The sequence below is a fragment of the Sciurus carolinensis genome, chromosome 16, assembly GCF_902686445.1.
Source record: "Sciurus carolinensis chromosome 16, mSciCar1.2, whole genome shotgun sequence".
Lineage (NCBI taxonomy): Eukaryota > Metazoa > Chordata > Mammalia > Rodentia > Sciuridae > Sciurus > Sciurus carolinensis.
Genome location: NC_062228.1, coordinates 5819578 through 5845541, shown reverse-complemented (window position 1 = coordinate 5845541; position 25964 = coordinate 5819578). Strand labels below are relative to the sequence as shown.

The 25964-nt window shown below is 60.5% G+C and overlaps 1 protein-coding gene across 1 annotated transcript in view; it reads left to right on the top strand.

Moving 5' to 3' along the window:
* Window positions 1–24583, top strand: part of Cmip (c-Maf inducing protein) — a 199469-nt gene extending 174886 nt beyond the window's left edge. The window contains exons 9-21 of the mRNA XM_047527816.1: window positions 298–402; window positions 5399–5752; window positions 8912–8977; window positions 10142–10168; window positions 10472–10520; window positions 13120–13227; window positions 15313–15429; window positions 16860–17000; window positions 17569–17616; window positions 18611–18757; window positions 19390–19495; window positions 20485–20555; window positions 22800–24583. Coding sequence (XP_047383772.1) covers window positions 298–402; window positions 5399–5752; window positions 8912–8977; window positions 10142–10168; window positions 10472–10520; window positions 13120–13227; window positions 15313–15429; window positions 16860–17000; window positions 17569–17616; window positions 18611–18757; window positions 19390–19495; window positions 20485–20555; window positions 22800–22853 — 1393 coding nt within the window. The 3' untranslated portion in view covers window positions 22854–24583. The remainder of the gene's footprint in view (window positions 1–297; window positions 403–5398; window positions 5753–8911; window positions 8978–10141; window positions 10169–10471; window positions 10521–13119; window positions 13228–15312; window positions 15430–16859; window positions 17001–17568; window positions 17617–18610; window positions 18758–19389; window positions 19496–20484; window positions 20556–22799) is intronic.
* Window positions 24584–25964: the final 1381 nt, after the last annotated feature.

Below are 25964 nucleotides of genomic sequence, written 5' to 3'. Positions count from 1 at the left end.
TAGAGGCACCAGTGCTAAGTCTTTCTACAAACCAGGAAGTTGGATGTTCACTGTCACCCTGGAGAAGGGCTGTTTCCCTTTGATGACAGCCGCTGACACAGGGGAGCAGGCCAGGCCACTTGACTGGATTCCACCGGGCACCCTGGGTCTATTGGCTGCAGCTGGAGCTTGGCCCTCAGCTGCCCATGTGGGTCCCCCCAGGGTCAAGCCTGGTGTGAGCAGCTGTGCAGCGCAGCCCTGAGCCTGGGCAGGGCTGGCGCCCTGCACTGGCTCACCCTGCCTCCCGCTCTCTTCCAGCATGCACGGCCCCACAGGGCACTGTCCCCACCCCCGGGTCCTGCCTAACCTGGTGGCCGTGTGCCTGGCGGCCATCTACTCCTGCTACGAGGAATTCATCAACAGGTCAGTGCCGCCCGGGGCGTGGAGGTCACAGGGAGGTGGACAGGTTTTGCTGGCCTGGACTGCCCTTTGCCAAGTCCCCTGGGCCTGTCGACGGTGGGCACGGCCCTGGGAGGGTGCTGAGAACCCGCACCACCCGGCGAGCAGCTCGCGGGGGTATTATGTGCACGTGTGGGCGCGGCATGGGCTTGCCTCCAGGTCCGCCCCCAGCCATGGCATTGAGAACACAGGACTCGACTGGCTTTTCTTGGACACCTGCCTCGGGCCAGGTGTGGTTTTGGTGCTAAGGACCGAGCACAGTCACCACTGCCTGGCCCTTGGAGGCTGAGGTTCTACCCAGCAGAGCAGTCGGCGTGTGGGATGGTGTCAGGTGGGAAGTAGGGTTGTGCACGCAGCCAGGCAGAGCAGAGAGGCCGCAGGGGACAGGAAGAGGTCCGGCAAAGCCAACTCTGAGCCCAAGATGCAGATGAAAGCAGATGCAGGATGCAGGTGGAAGGAGGCAGGGAAGAGAGGACAGCTAGTCCAGTTGAGTTAACAAGCAGGTGACCACTGCAGGCATGCTCAGTGATCTCGAGGGCCGACACCGGGCACCTTCCCGATCCCTTTCCTCCCTGGTGGAGGCCCATTGGAGGAGAAGTGACATGGGGCATGTGATGGTATCTCCTACAGCTACACAGTTGTTCAGACAGTTGACTGCACAACTCCAAGGAATCAAGAGTGTCCAGGCACTGCTGTAGCTGGGGATGCAGAGAGTATCTTCAGAGTCACAGAAGCCCTGGAGATGGGACTTCTCAAACACACTGTGCTTTGAGGTTTAGGGGGAGGAATGGGAAAGCAGCTGTGTAAATCGGGTTTTCCCATGAGGCAGAGCATTGAAAGGGATGGCTGCTGTTCTCAACGCCCTCAGCGCCAGGTCTGACACTCACATGTGACAGACTCTGGGCTCAGGGCATGGAGGTCATGCTGGTTGTCTGTCCTAGGGCCAACAGCAGATGTAAGTAGAGAAAGGAAAAATACAGGAAATAAAGTCAAGACAGTCTGCGGCCACCCAAGACTGCCCATGCACACTGGTGGCCACTTGCCCTGGCCTCGGACACCAGCTCTGGGGCACAGAGGCTCACAGGACACCTCAGGCTCCAGTCCTGGCACCTGACTCACTGGCCTACGGGGTGCTCTGCACACCTGCACTGGGGTGGGGGTGGGACAGGAGCAGAAAATGGCAAACACAAGGCTCTATGAGGGCACCTGAAGCAGGAAGCAGACGGACAAGGAGAGTGGACATCTCTCCCGGTTCACAGCCCAGGGAAGGCTGGGGGTGGGGAGGGACAGGGTGGACACAGCACACACTGTGCTGTGGAGGAGCCCCACCTCCCGCTCTCCCCCCACCCCCGGCCCACCACCATGTGCCAGGTGCGGACACTGCCCAAGTCAGGTGGCGGGAACAACTGAGCGCAGCGCAGCATGGTTTGATCGGGGCAGTGAGAGATGAGGTGAGAGGCACGCCATCGCGTCTGCCTGGGGTCTCAGCCTCCTGGGAAGGTTCCAGACAGCTGGAAAGGAGAGCCACACCTGTGCGCCAGGGTTCCACTGTCTATTCACCTGCCCGGTGTTGTCACCAAAAACACGAGTGAGAGCATTGACGGCAGCATTGCTTCCAGCGGCCTCAGACTGAAGTCTACCACCTGGAAGGCACCACAACAGTAGGGCAGATAGACTATCCCAAACGAATCGGCAGGTGCTGCAGGCACCGCCCAAGGATCTGTGCATAGTAGCCAGAATCCCTGAACCAGGGAACCTCGTGGAGCACCTCACTGAGCGCGGAAAGGCCAGACCCAGAGGATCTCTGTCCTGTGGTTCTTTCTCCATGTCCCTCGAGACTGGGCGAAACTCACTGTGGCTACAGAGCAGAATGGAGGCCACCTCTGTGGGCGCCTGGGCAGGAAGCTGCCGGGCTCCTGGAAACAGCCCGCACCCTGCCCTGTGTCCTCATCCAGGAGCAATTCTCCCAGGGAGTTTGGACTGTCTGGACGCGGTTGTTGCTACAGAAGGCTCCTGGTGGGCAGAGGATAGCTCTCCACCCACAGATGCCATTGAGAGCCCTGGCTGGGGTGCTGCAGCCCAGGCGTGTGTGTGGAGGTGACCTCCATGCCCACTGACGGTGGCGAGATAGGTCCAGCTGTGCTGGGGTGGCTCCTGTGCCCTCGGGAGGCATGCTCCCCAGCCCTGCAGCCAGCGATGCCATGTCACTTGAAGGCAGTGGCAGCAGGGACACTTAGGCCGTGGAAATTGGCAGATGCTACAAACCAGGGTGTCTTTTCCTGCAGAGTTGGTTATTAGACATTTACCCACATCCTGCAGGTTGCGTCCCTAGCAAAAAAAGAACAGGGTGCCTGGGCCCACGGCCGCCTGCCATTCTGCTAGAATCAGAGTGGCCCTGGCACTGTTTGCTTGCTTCCTTTGACTTCCACACCAGGCCCCTGCTCCAGGGAGGCTAGGAGGATCCTTCAGGAAGGTGCTGTGCAAGCCGAGATCTGCGGCTAGCAGGACAAGAGTCAGGAAGCTGGTGACCCAGGTGGAGGGAACAGCACACAGGCCCACAGAGAGGGATGAGGTTGCAGTGGTCACGGTCTCTTTCTGTCAGTGGTCCTTGAGCACCTGCCCCAGAGCCCCCTGGACGGCTACTCTCAGAAGCACATTCCTGGATGCAGCTCCTCTGGGCTGCGTGCCTGGGCATCTGCATTCCTACCTCCCCACGCGATTGTTTCTGCTTCACGCCGAAGGCAGAGGCGCTCTGCAGGGGAGGAGCCAAAGGAAATTGATGTGCCTGGAGCGGAGAGAGAGAGCAGCAGAAGACGGAGCTGGAGAGGGAGGCAGGCCCGGGCAGGGCTCTGTGCTGAGACTTTGCTGGGGATGGTGTTAAAAAGCAGACGTGGTGGGGGGCTGAGACTGCAGATCTGACAGGCTCGCAGGCATGCTGTGGGTGGGCTAGCACTGTCTCAGCGGCAGGTTTCATTCTGAGAATGCTGCAGAGTCGGCCCAGGTTTTAAGTGAAGGAGGGACCCCTGTGATCTCAGTGCCGGAGGTTCAGTTCCCGCTGCTGCTGGATGCAGGATGGGTTGGAGGAGATGAGCGCAGAGGTCTGGGGTGGTGGGCGGGGGGGGGCATGAGTTCTGCTGCCTCCCCCCAGGCTGGCCTCAACTCCCTGCTCAGCATAGCTGAGCCCCCTCAGAGCCCAAAGGAGTCCCTGCCGATGCTGCCAGTTCCTCCAGGTACCCCCAAGCCACTCATCTCCAGGGAGATGTTGCTGGGCTCCGCTCCCTCACACCCCATTGGTCAGTCCCTCCAAGATGAAGCCACAGCGTCTCCAGGCTGTCCACAGAGCTCCGGTGGGCACATGATGTACTCACAGGCACAAGAACAGACAGCTCGACCCAGGTTAGCGTGGCTCTCGGGAAAATCACCGATCAGAGCCAAACAGCCTTGAAAATCCACTCCCAAATCCAGCAACGGCAAACAAAGGAAATGGAGCGTGGAGCACTGGGGAGCAAATTAGGTCTGAACCAAAGGAGGTATTCGGGCTGCCCCGCCCCCCTCAGGCCACACGCAATTTTCCATCGACCACAGAATTCTTGGCCGTTGGCCAGCGGATTGTTTTTCCCCCAGCAAAGTTTAAAGCAGATTTATTAAACACCCTTGGTGGGCTCAGCTCGGCCCTGGCTCGTGGCAGGTGCTGGGTGAACTCAGACCCTCCCTGAGTTTGCACAGGCCCCTCGTGCTGCTGCTCAGACACCAGTGCCCGACACCCTGCACCCAGGAGTGAGCCTCTCACTGGAGGCCCAGGGCATGCACGTGAGGCTCACTTGGGAAAGCCTGGGCGAACACTCTTTTAGTCACACTGTGGCACTCGGTCTTTGGAGCAGTGAATCTCAACCTTGACCATACACACACTGGAGCCTTGAACAGGACTCGTGTCCAGGCCTCACCTGGAGGTTCTGATCTAATTGGACTTTGGGATGTCCCACATACCCCTGGGGTTCCTGGTATCCAACTGGGGGAAAGCTGTGGCTTAGAGTTCGGTGGCAGGAAGAAATCCAGGGTGACTTCCCACAGGAGGGCACCTGCACAAGGCCCGAGATCTTGCAAGAACTCTGGTGGGAGGAGCCTGGCTTTGCATCCGAGAGTCAGTCTCAGACCCCAGCCCCCTGACTCCAGGGGTCGTTGAACCTCCGGGAGCACTTTGGGCACTGGTATTTGGAGCATCCGCACAGTGCCAGCCTGTGGGCACCACAGGACACCCATTGCTGCTAGGCTGCCCATCAGTGCCTCGCTGGGAACCAGGTGCGTTAGGAAGCTCGCAGAGGAGGGAGGTGCTTTAAGCAGGTCAAGGCACTGACAAGTCCTGTTGTGAAGAGGCCTGATTTTACCACTGGGCCCCACATTTTCCAAACAAATGTGACATTAAGGGTGCCATAGGGCCCTTTTACTTCTAGTAACGCCCTGGGCAGGCAGCTGTGACGGGCGTGTGGATGGCATTCGGGGGTTTGGGGGCCATTGAGGTGGGCTCCTGGGTGGCAGGCAGGTGCTGGCCTTTCTCATGTGGCTGGGGTGGGCAGTAGAGCGAGACCCTGGAGGACACTGGCTTCAAGGTGGGAGTGGGAGTGGAATCAGCAGGAGGGGAGCCCCGGGTGCCTGTGGCTGTCTCAGGCACTCGCTCTGTGCGGTCCGCAGGTGTTTCTCAGGGGCCTGTGAGCCAGTCTGAGTGCCAGAGCCGCTCTTTCCTGTCCGCGGGGCTGTAGGCGAGCCGCACCCCGTTGCTGGAGCAGGGGCCGGGGTGGCATCCCTCCAGGCCTTGCCATGGGGCTCCGGAGGCACTTAGCATCCTGGTGCCTTCCACATCCTGAGCACTGTCGCCCTGCGTGGGGGCTGGGGCCTCTGCCATTGCCGGGGCCCCTGGAGCACCCCGGCCGGTTCTCACCTGCCTCTTCCTCCCTTCCACCAGCCGCGACAACTCCCCCAGCCTGAAGGAGATCCGGAACGGCTGCCAGCAGCCCTGCGACCGAAAGCCCACCTTACCTCTGCGCCTTCTGCACCCCAGCCCGGACCTGGTGTCTCAGGAAGCCACGCTGTCCGAGGCGCGGCTCAAGTCGGTGGTCGTGGCCTCCAGTGAGATCCACGTGGAGGTGGAACGCACCAGCACTGCCAAGCCAGCCCTGACGGCCAGCGCGGGCAACGACAGCGAGCCCAACCTCATCGACTGCCTCATGGTCAGCCCCGCCTGCAGCACCATGAGCATCGAGCTAGGCCCCCAGGCCGACCGCACGCTCGGCTGCTACGTGGAGATCCTCAAGCTGCTGTGAGTGCCCGCGAGCCGCCCCCCACAGGGACCGGGTGGGGAGCCGCTCTGCCACTGGGCACTGCCACGTGTGCTGACGTGCCACGTGCGAGGTGGGGCAGGCCTGGGCATGTGTGAGAGCACACACTTGCTTGGGGTCTGCAGAAGGGTGCGCAGCCAGCATGGCTGAGCGTGGTGGAGAGATACAAGGGACAGGGTGTCCGCACTGCAGGGTATGTGGGCACACGTGGGTGTGTGCGTGACTGTGTGTGACTATGTGTGCGTGGACATTTCTGCACACTGTGGTTTGTGCGAGGCTTCTTTCTGGCTTGTGTGTGTGTCTACATGGCTGTGGGTGTGTATGGGTGTGAACCGCACTTGGGTTTCCCCATAGTAGCCTCTGAGGATGTTTTGAGTGTCTTGCACAAGTATGGGTGTGTCTAGGCACTTGACTTGGTGTTGCGCACGAGTGGCTGAGTGTGTGTGCAGTTGTGTGTATGAGCTGGTGTGTTTCTTCTTTGTGTGAGCCGTGCATGCTTGTGTCCGGGTGTGGCCTTGTGTGTGTGTATGGAGAGAATTTGTGTGCAAAGCATGTGCCTGCACAGACGGTGGGTATGGAAGTCTGTTTGGGGGCTGCGTGTCTGTCCCTGTGTGCCTGTGTAGCTGTGGTCGTGTGTGCCTCGTGTGGCCCGTGCCTGTGGGAGCCTCCTGGAAGGGCAGCATCTCTTTGGGAAACAGCTCTGCGGGACCACGCTGAGGTCCAGGCCTTGTCCTGGACAGGCTCCCTGCGGGCCCGGCTGGTAGAAGAAACTCAGAGGAGACAGGTCCCAGTCTGCTCTGGGCGGTGCCGCTTCCGAGCCGTGTGCTTGGGACCCTGTCCCTGTCCTGTGTGAGTCTGGAGTAGGGAGTCTTGGTCCTTGGGCCCAACGGGACTTTCCAGACCCCCATTCACTCCACCCCTTCAAGCCCGTCTCAGGCAGCCTGGAACCACGTGGTTCCTGTGCCACGCTTTGAGGCCTGGACAGCCACTTGGCCAGGCTCGTGCTGAGTCCGGTGGTCCCAGGGACCAGCGTGGGTCTGGAGTGTGCACGGGGTCTTCAGTTCTGCCACCCTCTCCCAAGCACCAGCCACATCCCAGGCCACCACCCACCACAGGGGATGCGTAGGCGGGACCCTGCCTGGCCGGAGTGAGGACAGCTCTTCTGCTCGGGAGGGACGGCCCCTAGTGCTCTCGCTCCCTGCGGGAGGGCCCAGCTCTGTACCGTGGAGGCCAGGCTTGGCTTAGGACATTCGGCCAGCGCCGCCTACCTCTGGGTTTGCTTTCAGTGAAGTCCTCTAAGCCAGAGAACTCTGGAACGCAGCTAGGGAAGTCGGTTACAAATACCCAGTGTAGACACAGGCATGGGGACAAGGTGGGTCGTGGCCTTAGAGACCTGAGGCCACACTTCAACCACCAGCTGTGACTGGTAGGGAGTCACAAAGCAGCTCTGGGCCCCAGTTTTCCTCATCTGTAAAACGGGAGTCATCAGGAAGCTGCGCCGCATGGTGCACTGTGTGTTCTCGACCCAGACACTGGCACGCCCGCCCCCGAAGGTCTCTGGACCTTCTTGCTCCACTTCTTGGGGCAAAAATTGGCAGTAAACTTGCTTCTTTTAGAAGCTGTGCTGGTGGGGCGGGAAGCAGCCCCACTGACCCAGGGACCTCCCAGGGGTTGCTTCCCTCCTGCGGCACATGGTCAGTTGTAATGGTGACGGCGACTCAGAGACAGGCAGAACCTCAGTGGCATTAAGACTGTATGCAGAGGAGTCCTTCTGCGAGCCCCTGGCAGCTTCTCCGGGTAACTGGGACTCAGTTGGGCTACCCCTGCAGACTCGTGGGCCAACGCAGACGGGGCACTCACTTCTGTTGTCAGGCCCAGAGGCTAGGCTGGGCGTGGCACCCTGGCACCTGGTGTCACCTGGTGGAGTGGTGTGCTGGAACCTGAACTATCATCCCCCAGCTGTGTGGCTGTCTCAGCAGCCCACCGGCCACACGCATCTCCGGAGGGATGCAGCCTCTCAAGGGTTGAATGAAATGAAATAGTCGTTGTAGGTGCTCTGCCCTTGTTCTGGTTGGGGTCTCACCCACCTTTACCCACGTGTGTGTTGGTGTTGCTAAGATTTGGCCACAGGCTGTTGGCCAGGTGAGAGCCAAGGCTCTGCAGCCAGGGAAGCCAGGATTTGATGTCTCAGCCAGAGCTGTGTTAGCCCCGACAGCTGGCTTGACCTCTCTGAACCTCAGGCTTCCCCATCTGTTCAGTAGGGCCCGTCATAGTCCTATCTACTTGGTTGCTCTTGTGAAGAGCAAATGAACTGAGGTGTATAGCTCTAATGCGCGCATGCAGAAAGGCCGACGAAATCGCAGCTTCCATTAGCTTTCTTTATTGTTACTGTGACTGCCATTAGCCTCAGCTGTAGAAAGAAGAAAGCTATCGTCTGGAAGCAGGAATAGAAGCGTCCAGTAAGATAGGAGGGTCCCCTGAACTGCTGTCAAACAGCATGGCGCCCACACCCGTCCCTCCAGTTCTGGTCCAAGGTGAGCACGGCCTTGCAGGCCTCACCTGTGCCCCGTGTCAGTGTGCTCGGCGACTGTCACAGGACCCCGAGGACCACATGGCGTGACCCACAGAAGCGCATTTCCTCTCCACTCCGAGGAGACTGGAATCGGTGTCAGCAGGGTGGCCTTTCCCGAGGCTTCTCGCTGGGCACGCCAGGGCCCACCTTCTGCCACATTTTAACTCAACACGTCTTTAAAGGCCTGATCTCCAAATACGGTCACGTTTGGAGGTACTGGGGACTGGAACTTCAATGTCGATTTGGGTGGATGGACACAATTTGGTCCCTAATCCCTCCTGGTGGCTCAAGAGAGGTGACAGCAAGACCTTTGTTCAGAGGTGGGGCTGGTTTGAGATCCTGGGGAGTAGGTAGCTGATCCTGCCGTTGGAAGACTGGCCAGGGTCTGCTGGTGACCTCACACCACACTGTGGACATGAGACCCTTGTGGCCTCCTCCCACTCCTGGACTGTGTAGTGGGCGAACCCGCCGGACGGGCATCTCATCCTGCCGCCCAGCCAGGACGCCAGGATGGCCGTCCACAGCCGTGCCCTCACGACCTCCCTCACCTCCTGCTTCCTCATTCTAGGTCGGACTACGATGACTGGAGACCGTCTCTGGCCAGCTTGCTTCAGCCCATTCCCTTCCCCAAAGAGTAAGTCCACTGCCCCTGAACCTCCGCGAGGAAGCCTCCTGGGCAGCGTCATTGCAGGGCACAGCCAGTCCGCGGAGAGCAGGGGAGAGCAGGGTGGATGCCCTAGAGGCCTTGGGGTTTTGTGGCGAGGATGGGAGGCGCTCAGGAGGCAGCTGCCTTCCCATGGTGCCTTGCAGCAGTAAGTTAGCAGCGTCAGCATGCGTCAGATGGGAAGTAACACCTGCCACTCCTGTCTCAAAGAGTCGGTGAGACCAAAAGACAGATGCACTCACAACTGTCTGCTGGCAGCGTGGTGAAACGTGGGAAGCCTCTGATCACGCCCGTTAGTGGTGATTAGCTCAGACTCCAGTGTGCATTCGGTCTGAAATGGACACTCTGTCTCTCTGCCAGCCCGCATCCCAATATCAGATGCATCACAGGAAAATAGAGTGCCATCTGTGGCCAGGGCCCCGAGGAGCCGAGAGCTCTGCCTGGGGCCCAGGTCTCTGCGTGCCTCTAGGTCTGTTTTGATAGATGTGAAGAGGCCAGGCCTCGGGGGCCTGCTGGGGCTCTCTCCGGAGCCCATTAAGGAGCCCGTGTTTATGAAATGCAGCTCCACCGAGGGAGGCATTACACCGGTAATTGCCCCATTTGCTGGCCCGGCCTGTCCCCACGGGACCTAGGTCTGGAGACCAGAGAAATCTGACTCCTGAGAGCTGCTTGGGTCTCGGAAGGGCTGTGGCGTCATTGGCTACAGCCACTCTCCCCACAGGCCCAGGGACGCACTTGACGGTGGCCCGTGATGCAGTTCGCTTGAAGAATGGTCCCCTGCTGCCTGCCGATGTGCAGTGGTAATTAGTGCAGCCAGGCCCTGATTGTGGAGCGATTAACCACACACCTGGTCCCTGGAGCCCACGTGCGCTGCACGAGCTCGCGCACCGGCTAGTGCCATGGCTGTGGCAGGAGGGCAGGGGCTCAGCCTGTCACCGTACTAGGATCTGTCACCTCCTCAGAGGAGGCCTTTGTTTGGAGCTCTGAGTGGGGACAAACGTCAGCATTGCATTCTCAACCCCCTCCTCGTTCTCCAAGTCAGACACAAAGTCTAGACACGCCCAGGGCGAACTGTGGAGGCAGCGTTTAGGAAGCGTGCTGCTAACTGCCGCGTTCCCTTTGTTTTCGGTACAGAGCGCTCGCGCACGAGAAGTTCACCAAGTGAGTACTCCGGCGGCACCCTCCTCACCTCCACCTGGCCTCACGTCCTCTGTTCTGGGGTCACCCTCCATGGCCGGTCTCCTTCCGGTCCAGTCTGAGCCCTGTGCCTCTTGAGAGGCAGCAGAGGCTCCCCCTGGCTGCTCTCCGCAGCCTGTCCACGCCAGGCCAGGAGCATCCTGGAAACATGCCTTTCCCTGTCGGCCCTGCCTGATGCTCCTCCGTAACCCACCCCCCCCCACCCCCTGCCTCCGCCCCTGCCATCCACCCAGGCCGGCCGTGACCTGCCTGCCACCTCTCTTCCAGGGAGCTGAAGTACGTGATTCAGAGGTTTGCGGAAGACCCGCGGCAAGAGGTGAGCTGGGGATAGAGCCTGGGTCTCCCACGTGCAAGGCGCATGCTCTGCCACCAAGCCACACCCCAGCCTCTCTCTGCAGGGAGGCACGACGTCAGGGGCAGTGGTCACACAAGGCCTCTCAGAGGCTCCCAAGGCTCTGCCAGGGGCCGCCTCTTTACCAAGGGTGTGGTACGGTTGCCTGGTGTGCAGAGCCCTAGCCGGCATGCAGGCCCCTGTGATGTCAGCGATTCCCCCGGCGGATTGAGCTGAGCCACTTGTGAGCCTGCCTAGGGCTGCGGCTCCAGGAATCGGCAGGCCGAGGAGGAATCTGAGCTAGGTTCCAAGCCAGGTTTTATTTCCTGGGGGTGGTGGCCAAGAGCCTCCCTAAGTAGCCACATGTCCCTCAGCAAAGCTAGACTTCCATCCCAGAGCCTGTGTGTGAGCAAGGCCTGACGGCCAGGACGTCAGCTGTCACCTTACTGCTCCATGCAGCAAGCCGCTGCTGTCCGTCATTACGTGCTTGTCCTGTGTCAGGCACGTGTGTTCTGTTACCTCCCAGCACCTGAGGAGGTCCCATTATCCTCAGGTCAGAATTACCCGCTTTCCAAGCTGAGACTGAGCTCATGTCACGACCCTGAGCTTGTACAGCGGGCACGAGGCCGAGGCAGCACGGCAATCCAGCCTGGCTGCAGAGTCCGAGCCCATTACCAGCTGGCTGCGTCCCACCCTAAGTCCGGGAGCTCTGGACCTTTTCTCTGCGCAAGGGTCTGGAACGTGATAGGTCTTGACTCCCTCTTGGGAAGGACCTGGACACGTGCCCAGCGGAGCAGGGCAGGGGAGGGTGAGGAAGCACCAGGAGGCTTCCTGGAGGAGAGACGCCGAGCGGGCCCGACCTGGCTGCATGCACTGAGGTGGGACCAGGAAACTGACCTGGTCTAGAGAGGGCAGAGGACGCAGGGTTTGAGGCATCTGGGGACACAGAGACAGGCCTTGCCAGTGTCCACGCACTACAGGTCTCCATGTCCCAGAACCCACAGTCGGTCAGGCTCCAGATGGGAAGTTCCGGGCGTCATGGACCAAGGAGCGTGTCCATCAGACCGACCCCTCCTGTTGCCCCCTCATGGTTCCATGTTCAGCACCCCGTGTGGTTCTGATGGCCCCGCTGTAAAGCCTAGTTCTGGAAGGATCTGGTTCTAAAACACCAAGATTCTAGATGCCGATTCCAGAAGTGTCCTCGGGTCTCTGGGGGAAAAGCAGAAACGCCAGATAAGACTTTTATTTTATTTTATTTTATTTTGATACTGAGGATTGAACCCAGAGGACTTAACCACTGAGCCACACCCCCAGTCCTTTTTGTGTTTTACTTGAGACAGGGTCTTGCCAAGTTGCTAGGGCCTCGCTGTGGATAGGAGCTTTGGGACAGCTGGAACCAGCAAGTGTCTGGGGGTTTATTATCCCAGCCACTCTTACTGTGTGAGGACAGCCTCAGAACTCTCTGGGAAGGGACCCTGTATTCAAACAGACTTTGAAGTCTGGAGAACAAAGTCACAGAGAGGCAGAGCACCGTGGGAGGGCCATTGCCACGGCACAGGGAGTGGCCACTGGGAAGCAGCCTGCTGCCCCCGCATGCGCCCGCGGGCTGTCACTGTGGCCTGTTCTCCTCTTGGCCTCTTTGGTTTTCTCTACTGTTTCCCACTCTCCTCCCTTCACTCTTCCCTCCCTCTCCCTCAGTGGAGCCCGAGGGATGTTGGTTAACACTTCACACCTTGAGTTGTGCCTTCTGGGAGGGAGGCAGGTCAGCGCTGGAGTCCGCCAGCTCAGAGGGGAGCGTGGAAGCTCGCTGCCCTGGCTTTGTGCTTGCGTGTGCAGGGGCTGCAGCCACCTTGACACCTGTGAGCGAGCGAGTGACTCCTGGCAGCAGGTCGCCCTTCCTCCTGAAGGATAAGGTCGAGCCTTCTCGCAGCTTGCTTCTGAGGCCAGGGAGGGAGGGGCACGAAAGCAGAGGCTGTGTGCGGGTCACCGTGTCCCTCTCCTCGCAGTGGTGCTGGAGTGGCCGGGATTCCTCCCACTCACATGCACCTCAGTGCGCACTCGGCTCTGGGAAGGAATTCCAGGTTGTGCTTGAGGTGCTGAAATTGTCCCCACCCTGGACTGAGACCTTGCAGTGGACAGGGAATAGACTCAGAAGGAGGCAAAGATGCGACCTCGTGAGGAGGGCGGCAGGGCCCCAGGCAGAGGGAGAGTGGCAGGAGGTGAAACCTGGAACACCACGGCCACCCCGAGACTGCCCAGGGCCTCAGCGAGGGGGGCCGGGAAGGAGGGCAGAGACCCAGGCAGGAGCAGGAGGGAAGCAGCCTCCAGAGGAGCCTAGGGAAGGGAGCGGAGGCCCGTCCAGCCTGGCTGGCTGTCTGCCACGTGGCTGGCCCTGGCCTCCATCCCAGGGAGCTGATGGAGTGGTGGAGTCCCCAGAGTGTGGAGACCCTCGTTCCCCAAAGGTCTTCCTCCAGTGGGAGTCCCAGGCCTGCTGGACTTGCCTGGGCCTTTGCCCTTTTCCCGTGTGATCTGGGTCTGTGTCCCCACCCGTGTGAGACCGACGGCTCTGCTTCTCTGCCCGCAGGTGCACTCGTGCCTGCTCAGCGTGCGGGCTGGCAAGGACGGCTGGTTTCAGCTCTACAGCCCTGGAGGGGTGGCCTGTGACGATGACGGGGAGCTGTTTGCCAGCATGGTATGTAGTGCAGGCTGCGCCAGGAGCTGCACTAGGCACGGGTTTGCCCTCCCGACCAGCAGAAGAGCTGTCCCCAGCCCTGCATGGCCTGCCCGCGAATCCTCCCTGAAGCAGTGCTGATCGTGAAGAAGGTGGCCGAGGGTCATGAGCGCGTTTCTTACCTGAGCTCGACGTGGTCGGCGTCACTCGGCTCTGGAAGGAGGAACCCTTACCATCACCCTGTGTTGCAGACAAGGACACTGAAGGCCGCAGTGTTCACTGCCCAGGCCCCACAGTTGCTTGAGGATATGAGCAGAGGCCTGAGTGCACAGCACCAAGGATTCCAGAAAGCACTACAAACCCCGCAAGCTCGTTTAGTCCCTGCAGGGGGGTCGAGGTCAGGGAGGCTCTTCCTACCTTAGGTAGGGGTTCCGAGGTCACCAGTGGCTGCCTCCATGGAGACTTCCGGTACTTCCCACGGGTCAGGCACCTCACTCACACTTTTCGTCTGCACAGCGTTGTCTCAGTTCCACCTGGGTTGAAACAGCCCAGAGAGCTTCAGACCTTGAGGCCTTCTTTGTAAGCCTGTCCTTGACACTCTGTCACAGATGGCCTCTCTTCCAGCTCAAAGGGACACAGACTCCTCTTCCTCCAGGACAGAGGCTCCACCAAGTGGCCAGTGACCCCAGCTCCTCCACCTGCTGGCTAACCCAGCCCTGTCCTCTGAGCTCTGAGCTCCCAAGCCACATGACACAGAGAGCATGGGCGCTGGCCAACCCTGGGTTCAGATGCAGCCCAGCTGTGTGCTGGCTGCTCAGCCTTAGACTGGCGACCTGCCCCTCCCAGCTTTGGTTTCCTCGTCGCGCTGCTGGTGACAAGATGCTGGGTGAGGCAGGCACGCAGGAGGCTCCTAGCTGCTGGCTGTGGCTACTGTCACCGCCGCTGGTCGCCTGTGCGCTGCTGGCCTTAGTGGGAGTCTGAGTGTGGTGAGGACCGCGAGGTGCTGCTCTGAACCGCTCTGGGGGCGAGTCCCGGGCACCTTCCCCACCGCCCCCGCCTCTCCGCGGTGGGACTCCTTTCTGAGTGCCCGTCGCCCGCCGGTGCTCCCCGCCCCTGCTCTTCCTCACCTCTGCCCGCTGTCACAGTGCCCCCACCCTCCAGGCGGGGACTCGGCGTGAGACCCCAGGGAGCTGGCAGCCTCCCCGCCTGGCGGCTTCGTTTGTACGCCAGGCCTGTTAGTGATGGAGCGGAAAAATACACACAGGGAGGAAGCAGCCGCCACAGGGGGAAATGGGTATTTCCATGGCCTCCCAGGGCAAGGACGCGTCCCCTGGATTAGGCTGGCATCCCAGCCTAGAAGGGCGTTTGCTGTCGTGTGAAGTTGGGGGACAGGCAGGAGGCTTCTCCCCCCAAGCTCGTGGGCTGGGGTCCCCTGCGCTGGACCCCTCCCTAAACACCACAGAACGACAGGGGCAGAGGCAGAGGGAGGGGCTGCGCCAGCTCTCAGGCTGCGGGGGGAGCAGAGCGGGTGGCAGCTCGCCCCGTGCGAGAGGGCTGCCTCCAGATTTCCACCTGGCCCCCGCAGTGCTGAGAAATCAGAAAAGCAAGTGCCAGCAGACCCCATGGACGCTGGAGAGGGACTCGGAACAAGAGTTACCATTTTAGCCTTTTTAAGCATCCAGTTGAGTGGCCTTGAGGACATTCCGACGTGTGGCCATCGCCCATCTCCACAACTCCTCCTCATCCCAGCTGAACTTGGCCTCCATTAAAAACTGACTCCCCTGCCGTGGCCCAGCCCTGCAGCCACTGTCTACCACCTGCCTCTGGGAACACGCCCATCCCGGGGCCCCACACAGTGCTCACATTTGTCCTATCCCTGCTTGCTTCACTCAGCCTAAGGTCCTCAGAGTCCACTTTGGGAGGGGTCTGGTGCATCCCCAGGGACAGTTTGGTGGTCACTCAAGGTCCAGTTGTCCACCCGGGACATGAGGAGGGTCTGCTCCATGACTCCTGTTCCCTGCTTCCTCCCAGCATGCGGGAGGCCGTCACTAAAGGCCACAGCCCCTGGCTGGCCCGGTGCCCTCACCAGGCCTTCTCTCCTCACAGGTGCACATCCTCATGGGCTCCTGTTACAAGACCAAAAAGTTTCTGCTCTCGCTGGCGGAAAACAAGCTGGGCCCCTGCATGCTCCTGGCGCTGAGGGGGAACCAGACCATGGTGGAGGTAAGGAGCCGGCCTGACCGTCGTCCACGTCGGTGGGGCTCCCAGGAGCTCGGGGCTGTCACAGGTGCACAGGCGACCGTGGCGAGGCAGGAGCAGCCTAGCCTCTTGAACGCGGCAGGTCGCTGGGCCTGTGTTGTTTCTGGTGTGATCCAGCATGTTGGTCAGAGGAATCGGGAAGTTTCTCGTCTGCTCCTTTATGGCCCTTAGCACCACGCCCAGATGGGGCTTAGAACAGAGGTACTCCTTTGGCTCGTGGGTCTTGGGATGGCTTGGCTCAGCGAAGCAGTGCCCACTTGGGGTCTCGTGAGGCCAGTCGATGGAGGCTGGGCTGGGTCCTCTCCACAGCCTCTTGCCCTGGCCTGAGAGGAAGCAAGGCTGGCATAGCCAGGACTCCCAGCCTCTCCGTGTGTGGCCTGAGAGTCACCCACTCACTAACCCAGGAGCACAACCCCCAGCCCTCAAGTGGCCTATGTCCCTGCTTCCCCACCAGCACAAAGCCTGGGACTCCCACAGCAGCTGTTCAGGAGGAACCAGGCCGAGCCCTGTTGCTCTGTAGCGTAGCCCCCTGTGTCGGGCAGCGTCGCGCCTGCCCCTTTCTACCACTCAGGAGTGAGTCACTGACCCGGAATGCTAGTCCAGGCTGTGGGAGTTAGACTCCATCTCAGGGGGAAGAACGTCAGAGAGCTGCAGATGTGTTTTAAAACCACCAGCTTCCTGTGGAAGCAGAGGTTATGGTGGGATGTGAGAACCAAGGAGGCGTTAGCGTGCAAGGAGCAGAGGATCCAGTCTGTGGGGACAGCATGTGCCAAGGCCCTGTGGCAGGAAAAGGCTCATGGAGGCCAGGTTGGCTGGACATGCTTAGCCTGTTGGAAGCCCAAGGCTGCTAGTGGGAATCCAGATTTGGTCTTGACACTCTGTGGTGGGGACTGAGGTGGGGCGGGGAGAAGGTGCGCGGGGAGGCAGGAGGCAGGCGAAAGGGGCTGTGAGGGGCTGGCCAGGTGGGCCCCCTTGGCAACGGGGAGGTCATTGGAAAGGGGGTCTCAGCAGCACTGCTGTCCAGGGTATTGACCAGAGCAGCAGGCATCTGGGAAGCACGTTCTGCAGCTGTGCCCAGGCTCTGAGCCTCTCCTGCCTGGGAGCCGCAGGGAGAAATGGCTAATCCTTGGGCTCTGGCAGCCTGGGGGCCTGGCATGTCTCCTGCGTCTGCCCATTTGCCAAGGGCCCTCTGCTCACAGCTGCATGGGCGCTGCTCCCTGCTGTGCCGGTGGGGAGCTGGCTGGGGTCTGCCCAGCACCCCACAGCCAGGAGTGCAGAGAGCAGGGCTGACTTTCAGGGACCGCGGCTACACAGGTCCTCCCAAGCCCCTCTCCGGGGCGGAGGCCCTGCCCGGTGCCGCGGGCCTGACCCTCAGTGCCCCTGGGCTCTGGCAGATCCTGTGCTTGATGCTGGAGTACAACATCATCGACAACAACGACACCCAGCTGCAGATCATCTCGACGCTGGAGAGCACGGACGTGGGCAAGCGCATGTACGAGCAGCTGTGCGACCGGCAGCGGGAGCTCAAGGAGCTGGTGAGTCCCTGTGCCCCACCCCCCAGCAGATCGCAGGAGCTAGGACTTGCCTCCACCTGGGCCGCCAAACGTAGGAGCTCATCATGGCCACCAGCCACTTTCCAGGTGAACAGGGAGAGGTAAAGCGAGTGGCCAAAAGTCACACAGCTCATCCCAACCTGGCCGGGACCGGATCCTTCTCGCCGTCCAGGCCCAGCTCCCTCCCGCCTCGGTGCATGGCCAGGATCCAATGCCAGCACCTCTGCCTCTGGCCAGCGCACTTCTTTTGTCCTTGGGCAACCTTGAGCTGCCTGAAGTGGATGAAGGGGCAGGGAGTTGATGCCTGGTCTTGAGCCGCCCTCACCCAGTGGCTTCTGGGAGAGCTGGTTACACACCGGCCCCGCGCCCCTTGGCCAGGGAGTTGCTACAGCTCCACCTTATCCAGGGCCCCAGCAAGAGTTGGATTGGTGGCACCTGTGCTCACGGTGGCTCAGGAACATGATCATGGCTCCCCCAGGGGTGGTAACTGGGGTGGGGAGGCACAGGGCAGCAGAAGGACAGGGCTTGACCCGTCTGGTTTCGGTTGCAGCAAAGGAAAGGCGGGCCCACCAGACTGACGCTGCCCTCCAAGTCCACGGTGAGTGGCTTTGGTTCTCTGTGGGGGCGGGGAGGCTGGGGAGTGGTGGGCACCTGCTGCTGGCATGGGCGGTGGCGGGAGGGTGGAAAGGACCCCATGGCATGTAGCAGTTCAGCTCTTCCAGAGGTCAGTGGGTTGCAGGGAGAGAAATGAAAGCCAGGTAGAGAAATCAGATGCCGTGATAAACGTCACTGGTAATGTGGGCCGTAGCTCAGGCGTAGAACATCTGCTCCACATGCGTGAAGCCCTGGGTTCAGTCCGTCGGTAGAGGGATAGGAGTGCCGGTGAGGTTCGTGGTGGTGTCCCCATTGTCCTGGTAGCAGTGGTAACAAGAGCTGGCACGCCTTGGGCATCGAGTGCCAGCTGCTGTACTGTTGGTTCATTTTACCCTCATGACGGCCCCGTGAGGTCTGGTCCCCTCTCCCATTTTCTGAGGTCTTCAGGGATCTTACTTCCTCCGTCCCACTGCCCCACTGTCCTTAACTCATGGCTTCCCCTCAGTCCAAGAAGCCTCCCCACACTCCAGCCATGGCCTCCCTTGAAGACCCTTCCAGAAGTTCCACATGACCCTGCTTAGCTGCAAAGCAGGCTGGGAGATCAGCCTTAATTCAGGCAGCCAGGTGGCAGCTGAGCCTCAGGGGCAGAGGGTGGAGAGCGTGCCCAGGCCGTGGCCAGCTCTGGCGGCATCAGTGTAGCATGTGCCTGGGAGCCAGGTGTCTGGCCGGGCACACGCACGTGCACACACACACCTCGTGGGACGGGGTCGCCTCAGAGCACTGGAGCGGTGACTTAGGATGTGACTGCCACGCAAGGCCATCCTCAGGGGCAGGCGCCCTTCTGGCCCAGCAGCCATGGCCCCGGCCCCAGGGTTTGCAGCCCAGAGCCGATCTCCCCAGGGCCCGGGAACGTGTGGTTCTGGGAGAGAAGGTGGAAGGGCTCGGGGCCCGGGAGCTCATGGCGGCCCGGCACTGCTCTGAGCTGCCTCCCTCTGCAGGACGCTGACCTGGCTCGCTTGCTGAGCTCGGGCTCCTTTGGAAACCTGGAGAACCTCAGCTTGGCCTTCACCAACGTGACCAGTGCCTGCGCCGAGCACCTCATCAAACTGCCTTCTCTCAAGCAGCTGAACCTGTGGTCCACTCAGGTGTGCACCTGTGCCCCGCTCCCTCTCTGCCCTGTGCTCCCCGTGCCCGCAGGGCCCGGCTACCCAAGCGCCACCCTCTCCCTCCAGCTCGGTGCCATCCCCGGGGCGGGAGCGGGTTAAGGGCCCTTGAACCCCAGTGACCCATCTCACCATTGGGAATACTGAGGCCCAGGACAAGGACGTGCAGTGTCGAGCTGGTGGGAGTTGGGCTGAGACGGGGAGCAGGTCTGACCTGCAGGGAGCGCGCAGGTGGCGCCCACTCTGCCCTGCGCCAGGCTCGCCTCCTGAGCTCTCCATCCGTCGTGGGAAGCACAGGCTCTGCCACCTCCTCATTTTCGAGAAGAGAAGCTCGCTGCTCCCAGCAGCCTGCCCTCCGAACCCAGTCCACCCTGGCCACCGTCCTGCCCAGCAGGTGCTGCTGGGAGCTTAGGGCTCACTGGGCTCAGAGCCTCCTTGACCCTGCAGCTGACTCCAGGAGGCCCTGGCCTGGCCCCGCCCCCAGCAGAAGCTGGATCTGAAGCGGGACAGGGAGACATCAGGTCCCTGGAGGGACGGTGCGCAGCCCCAGCCCCTTCCTCCAGCTCCTCCCAGCCTGGAGTCCCGGGCTGCGCTGAGAGTCTCTCTGCCCACAGTTTGGAGACGCGGGCCTGCGGCTCCTGTCGGAACACCTCACCATGCTCCAGGTGCTGAACCTGTGCGAGACCCCGGTCACCGATGCCGGCCTGCTGGCCCTTAGCTGTGAGTCGCAGGGCTGCGGGGGGCCCGTCCTCACCCTCGCTTCAGCACCCGCACCACGCTGAGTGACTGGGTCTGCTAGAGAGGCACTGGCACACCTCCTCTGCCAGGCACCTGCCGGGTGTGGGAGCAAAGGGCAAGGGGCCTGTGCATGGCCTCATGGAGAAGGAGACCATGAGGAGCCCAGCCCATCCGGCCCCTCAGAGACCGCACCGCACTCGGGTGCCTAGGCCACTCCCAGGCCCCTCCAGACTGAGAAGCGCTGCCTACCAGGCACCTCGGGGTCCTCAGGGAACCTGGAATGCAGATTCCTGTGCCCCGACCCTGGCCTCGTGAACTGTAATCTTGGGAGTCCTGGGCCTGGGAATCTGCATGTGGCTGGCTTTCCCTTTTCTGGCTCAGTGGGCGAGGGATCAGAGTGGGCTTCTTGAGGTGGTGGGGTGTGGGAATGGGGATAGAGGGTAAGAGGTGCTCTGGGCATTGGTCACAACCTGGCAGGTTCAGGTAGTGTGGGGCAGCAGGGCTGGGGTGGGATGCAGGGGCGAGGATGAGGTTTGGAGGAGGTGTCTTCCTCGGAGTCCTGCGGGAAAGGGGCACCTGATTAGCCATGTGGATTCTTGACCTGACTGGCCTCTCGGCATCCCTGGGAGTGGGCAAGGGACCTGTGTCTCCGACAGATCCCCACGTGACTCCAGCACAAGCCAGCTTAAAGCGTGTGTCTGGGGAGCAGACCTGAGCCAGAGTGTCCCGGCTTCCTGTGGGGAAGGGCCAGCCCGCCTGTGCAGGTCTGGGGCATGGCAAGCGAGTCTGCGGAGCTCTGACCCAGGCAGTGAAGGGCCGTGGAAGGGAGGGGGCCGGAGGCAGGTTCAGAACGGAGACCCCGGCCTGAGGCGGACTCCTGGGGTGCAGGTGCCCGCCTGTCTGCACAGGGGACTCCGCAGCAGCCTCAGTGCTCCTCCCGCAGGCTCACCGTCCGTCTCTTGCCTTCGCAGCCATGAAGAGTCTCTGCAGTTTGAACATGAACAGCACCAAGCTCTCGGCCGACACCTACGAAGATCTGAAGGTAAATGCCCTCCCACCCCCACCCCAGGCCGGCAGCCAGCGTCAGTGCTGTGTCCTCACAGAGCTGCTTCTCCAGGGAAGGGGCCGTTACATCAGCAGCTGAAGGAGGGCTGCAGGGCAGGTGTGGCGGGCAGGCGAGGAAAAGGCCAGGAGGGCCTGCCAAGGCCGGAGATAGGGCCACCGGGGGCATGGAGGGACCAGCAACCGTCCCTTCAAAGAGGAGGCCAGGTACAGAGACCCAAAGGATGCGGAGCCAGCGAGGCCCAGGGGAAGAGGAAGAGCAAGTTGGCAGACCCTGAGGCAGCAGGTCAACCTGCCGTTGCCCCCGAGCCAGAAAGGGGGCACTTTTCTTAAGGGTGTGAAAATAAAAAGTTGAAGAAGTTTTTATTCTTCAAGGGAGGCCTTTGGGTCCCGTCCAGTCAGCGGAAAGCCTCTGGGGCTCTTCCCCGGGCGCTGAGTTATGCTCCTCGAGCCCGTTCAGGCCCTCGTGTGGGAAGGACTTTGGTATGGGAACCGGAGTAGAAGAGGCGGAGCGTTTCACAGGGCCGGTGCCATCACAGCTGAGGAGCAGACTGCTGGCTAGACGGGTGGCAACAGAACCTGTGCAGGAGCAGGACCCAAGTGCTGGAAGGCCGGGCACTCCAGGGAGAAGCTGGCAGGCAGGGCTTGCTACTGTCCTGGCCTGGCCAGTGCCAGCTGCTCCAGAAGGAGCAGGTGAGGCCAGCACTTGGCACCCTGGAAAGGAAGGCTGAGTCTGAAGGCCAGGAGGCACCGGTGGTGCCCACGAGCCACACTGGCACCTCCGTGCCCTGGAAGCCTATTTGAGGGAATCCTCCAGCAGCCCTCGGCTGAGGCCCTCGGCGGCCCCTCCCAGCTGCCACCTCCTGCGCAGCTAGGGCTTCCCAGGGCAAGCCTCCAGCACCTACTGCCCTTGCTGGGAAGGGACACCAAGGTGTGGCTGCCGGGACCCCTGCCCAGGAGGACACAGTCCTGGCAGGCACAGGGCTCAGTGGGAACAGCAAGAGGGGCGGGTTGGCGAGCAGAGAGAGGGGCTTAAGATTATCCAGACAAGCACGGAGAGGAGAGGCAGGGGACGCGGGAGGGACAGGGGTACAGCCACCGAATCTCACCCCACCCTCCCCGTCTCTGAGTCCTCCCCCTGCTGCTGAGTGGGGGCCGCAGACCTGCACATTGGCGCCAGGGCCCCACGCCTGCCACAGCTTTGCCCCACCAGGGTTCCTGCGTTCACCCCAGTCTGAGAAACAGCCCCAGATGCCCTGCAGGGGGTTCAGGGTGCCTGGAAGGCTGCTCCTGGGAAAGTTACTTCTTCAAGTTTTTATTTTCACACCCTCAAGAAAAGTGTGGTACCAACCTGGTGACTTCAGTGTCGAGGGGCCCAGAGCAGGAGGCCTGTGTGCTGGGCCAGGTGGGCTTTCACCTGGCCTGATCTTCCCGTTTTTCAAGAGAACCTGGAAATCTAGATTCTTCTGTGGGCCTGCTCATCTGGAAAGCCTGGCTTGAGTGAGCTCCCAGCCCTGCAGGCCTGGCAAGCCGCTCCTGCCCAGGTAGTGGGGGCTGCTGGGGGTTGCTGAGCACAGGGGCGCGGCAGCGAGGGGTTTCCTGTGTGTGCGCTTGCGTGTGCACGTGTGCACGTGTGTGTACGGGCATCAGTGAATCACTGGCAGGTGCCCAGGGAAGCTGGGAAGGCAGGCAGTTAGGAGGCAGCTGTCTCTGTACAGTGGAAGCTTTTAGGAAAACAGTGAGAACAAGAAGAGACAGCAGCAGGAAGAGAAGGCAGGAGGCTGCGCAGAGAAGCAGAGGTGGAACCTCGTCGTCCACGGGTCCGTAGGGAGCCCAGTGGGCAGAGCCAGGTCCCCTGGGACTAGCCGAGGCCCACCCCATCATGGCGCGCTGCGGGGGAACGGGCAGCGGGGTAGACCAGCAGTAGACGCCGGGATGGTGCTCTGAGCTCTCTGAGCATGCCATCGTCAACCCCTGGCACCGTCCTTTGCGCCTGAGACTGGACTCGGTTCTCCACACAAGGAAACAGGCCAGAGAGCCCGGGGGGCTTGCTCCGGTCAGGCAGCCAGTGAGGGGCAGAGCTGGCGTCCCAGCAGCCTCTGCCTGCCGAGTCCGAGGTGAGGGCAGGGACAGGAAGCCACCCAGGCTGGTGGAGCCGAGCACCACCTGGCTCCAGACCCAAGTGGCCCGTGTGACTGACAGGGACCCCTCTTGCTGTCCACAGGCCAAGCTTCCCAATCTGAAGGAGGTGGACGTCCGATACACAGAAGCCTGGTGAAGCCCCGGCGGTGGCAGGATGACGTTGCAGCAGCGACTCTTGACTAATAGCCTAGGGCAGCGGGTCCGGTCGCCCGCTGGGGAGCAGGGGAGCCTGGGGCGGGGGAGGGGTCCACAGCACGCCCGCCCCGCCTAATTCTTTCAGCTTCACAATCGGAACCTTTGGCCTGATCTAAAGCGGACTTTGTGGCAACAAGAGGAGCATCAGCGGGGCAGGAGGGGGCGGCGGGGCCCTCGGTGGATTTTCTTCACCTCTGTGTTTAAAGCCGTGTGGGATCGTCACTGTCACTTCGGACGCCGCCATCTCGCCAGCCAGGATGCTTTCCTCCTGGAGGCCCGAGCTGAGTGGGATCCGCCCCTGCCATCAGACAAGAAGACCAGTCACGTCATCCGTCCTGTGTCCTCACCATTGCTATGCAAAGTGGTTCTTGTTGTACATAAGATTTAAATAATGCACCTATTTAAGAAATGTCGACAAATTGCGGGTCTGGGACCTGCTCTTATTTATGAAGTCTGACCCCTCCCCACCCCCTGGCGTGTAGTACTGTACGAACCAGTCAGCTGTTGGGTTAGTGGTAGTATTATTGTTATTTTTTTAAAGGAAACAGACAAAAAAAAAAGACAGAAAAAAACAAAAGACAAAAAAAAAAGACCCTCCTTGGAAAATTAATTGCTTTTTCGTAAAGGATTCTGTATGCTAATGCTCTCCCGTCCGTCTGCTCCCCCCACCTGCCACTGTGTATTTCTGATTTCCAGACATCTCCAGCTTCCCACGGGTAGGGGTCAGGCTGGGGGGAGGAGGAAGAAATGGGGTTCCCGTAACATAGTCTTGCTCCTCTGAGGCCCAAGTTGTTTCCTGGTCCCCTGTCACAGATTTGGATGGGGGGCACTAACCTTTCCTCCCCACCCTCCCTAGAAGAGCTGCCCCCACCCACCGCTCCCCTCCCCCTCAGCCCTTGCTGTCCCTCCCTGTCCCTGACTGGACTTGTGACCTGTGGCCGCCCAGCCATCCTATCCCCAGCCCCACGGCCCTCACGCATGCCCGCCTCTGCATGGTCTCCTGGGAGAAGAGCGGTCCTTCGCCCTGCCAGCCTGACTGCCCAGCCACGCACCATCGTGACCACTGCACTCAGACCTTCCTCTTCCCCACCTATTCCGAAGACACGACCTCCATTTCTTTTATAAACCGTTGGCTTTTTCTTAACAAGCCCTCACTGTACAGGACAGCCCCCCGATGGTTTATTTGGGTCCCCCTCTCCCCCAGCTCCCTTTTCTGTTGGTTCAGCACAAATATGTCCCCCCCACCGGCACCTCCAGACCTTGCCCACAGTCAGCGTCATTGTTTTATATCTATTTAACCCTGATCGACGGAAACCATGCTGTCGTTTTATACTTTGCTAGTAGACTTTATTACCCCTACTATGCCCTCATTTTTCTAAAAAAGGAAAAAAAAAAAAGAAATTGGGTTTCAGTCTTAATTCATTTTCCGTGCCAGGTTTTCTTTTGTGTGTGTGTGTGTGAGTGTGCTGTTTTGTGTTCCGTTTTCCGTTGTTGTTTTCCGTTGTTTGGTTTTACTTTCTTACCCCCGGTTCCGTACTTCACAGCACTCCGGTGCAGGAAGAAGCAGAAGCAAAAAAATTTTAAAAAAGAAAAAAAAAACAAAAACAAAAACAAAATCAAAAAAAAAACAGAAGAAGAAGAAGAAACCAGACATGCCACCTCCCCCCACACTGTCGCTTTACCTGATGGTCGCTACTACTGTCTCGTAGCTGTGTACAAAGAGATGTGAAATACTTCAGGCAAAAATAAACTGTAAGTGACTCATCCATGTCTGGCTTTTCTGTGTGGCTTGGGGGCTGGGGAAGGGGGACAAGGCCCGGAATGGTACCAGGGCACCCTCTCCTGCATCCATGGAGACTCCAGCTTCCCAACCTGGACACCTGAACCTGGGCCCATGACTTTGTTGCAGAGCTGAGCGTTCATTACGACATGCTGAACGGGATCCCTGGTCTCTGCCCATGAGTACACCCCGCCACCCCACTGTGACAACCAGAGGTCCCCAGACTGTGCCAGGGGACACCGTCATTCACCTACGAGAGCCTGTGCTGTAGACCCCGGCTTCTGCTGCTCTTCAGCAGGGTCACGAGGAAGCTCATCCCCAGCCACCTGGGGGTCTTGTGAAAGTGCAGTTTCCGCCCCTGCAGGTCAGGGTGGGCCCAGGACTCTGCGTTTTGGTCAAGTAGATGCTGCTGGTTTAGTGGAGGGCTCTCAGCCCCAGATGTCTCCAGGAAGCACTCAGTTTGTCCAACAGGAGAAGTTTTATTTCCACCTCTTCCCACACCAGTCATCGTCCAGGCTGCCCGTCTCATTAGGGTGTACACTGCCCAGTGCCCTGCCACCTCTGCCCCTCGCCCCCAGCCACCCTCCACCTCCAGCCCTTCACCTGCCTGTCCAGGCAACTCGGTCCTCCACCTGCTGTTCCTGAGCCAGGTGGAGTCCAAGATGGTCTCTCCCAAGGCCACCTGCCCATCTCTGCACACCCCTCCCGACTCCCTGGAAGGCCTCTGCCCTGCCCTTGGGAACACGGTACCAGTGTCAGCGTGCGCCTGCCCTGGTGACAGAAGGCAGGGACTGTGGGAGGGAGTTGCGGGCCTTGGGGCAGGGCAGCCACCTTGAGGAGGGAGTCGGATGCTGCGGTCTGAAAAGCCTTTGGCTTCAGGAGCCCTCGATGGCCTTGGCTTCACCATGGCCAGCCACAGGCATCGGGTGCACATACCCACGAGCAAGATCCTGACCTGACGTTGCTGCCCAGCCGAGGGGGTAAAAGATCCGTGGGTGGAACGATGCTTCTGGAAAGGATGGGCATGTTTATGGCATAGACTGGTGACGGAGTCATGTGCATACTGATCTCCAGACTCATCTAGTTTGTTGTTCACATTCCGTATGCACAGCCTGCAGGTCAGTCACTTAAGTAAAGTGGCTTAGAAAAAGAATCAAGAGCCAGGCATGGTGGAGCACGCCTGTAATCCCAGGGACGGGGAGGCTGAGGCAGGAGGATTGCAAGTTTAAGGCCAGCCTCAGTGACTTAGGAAGGGCCAAAGCAACTTAGTGA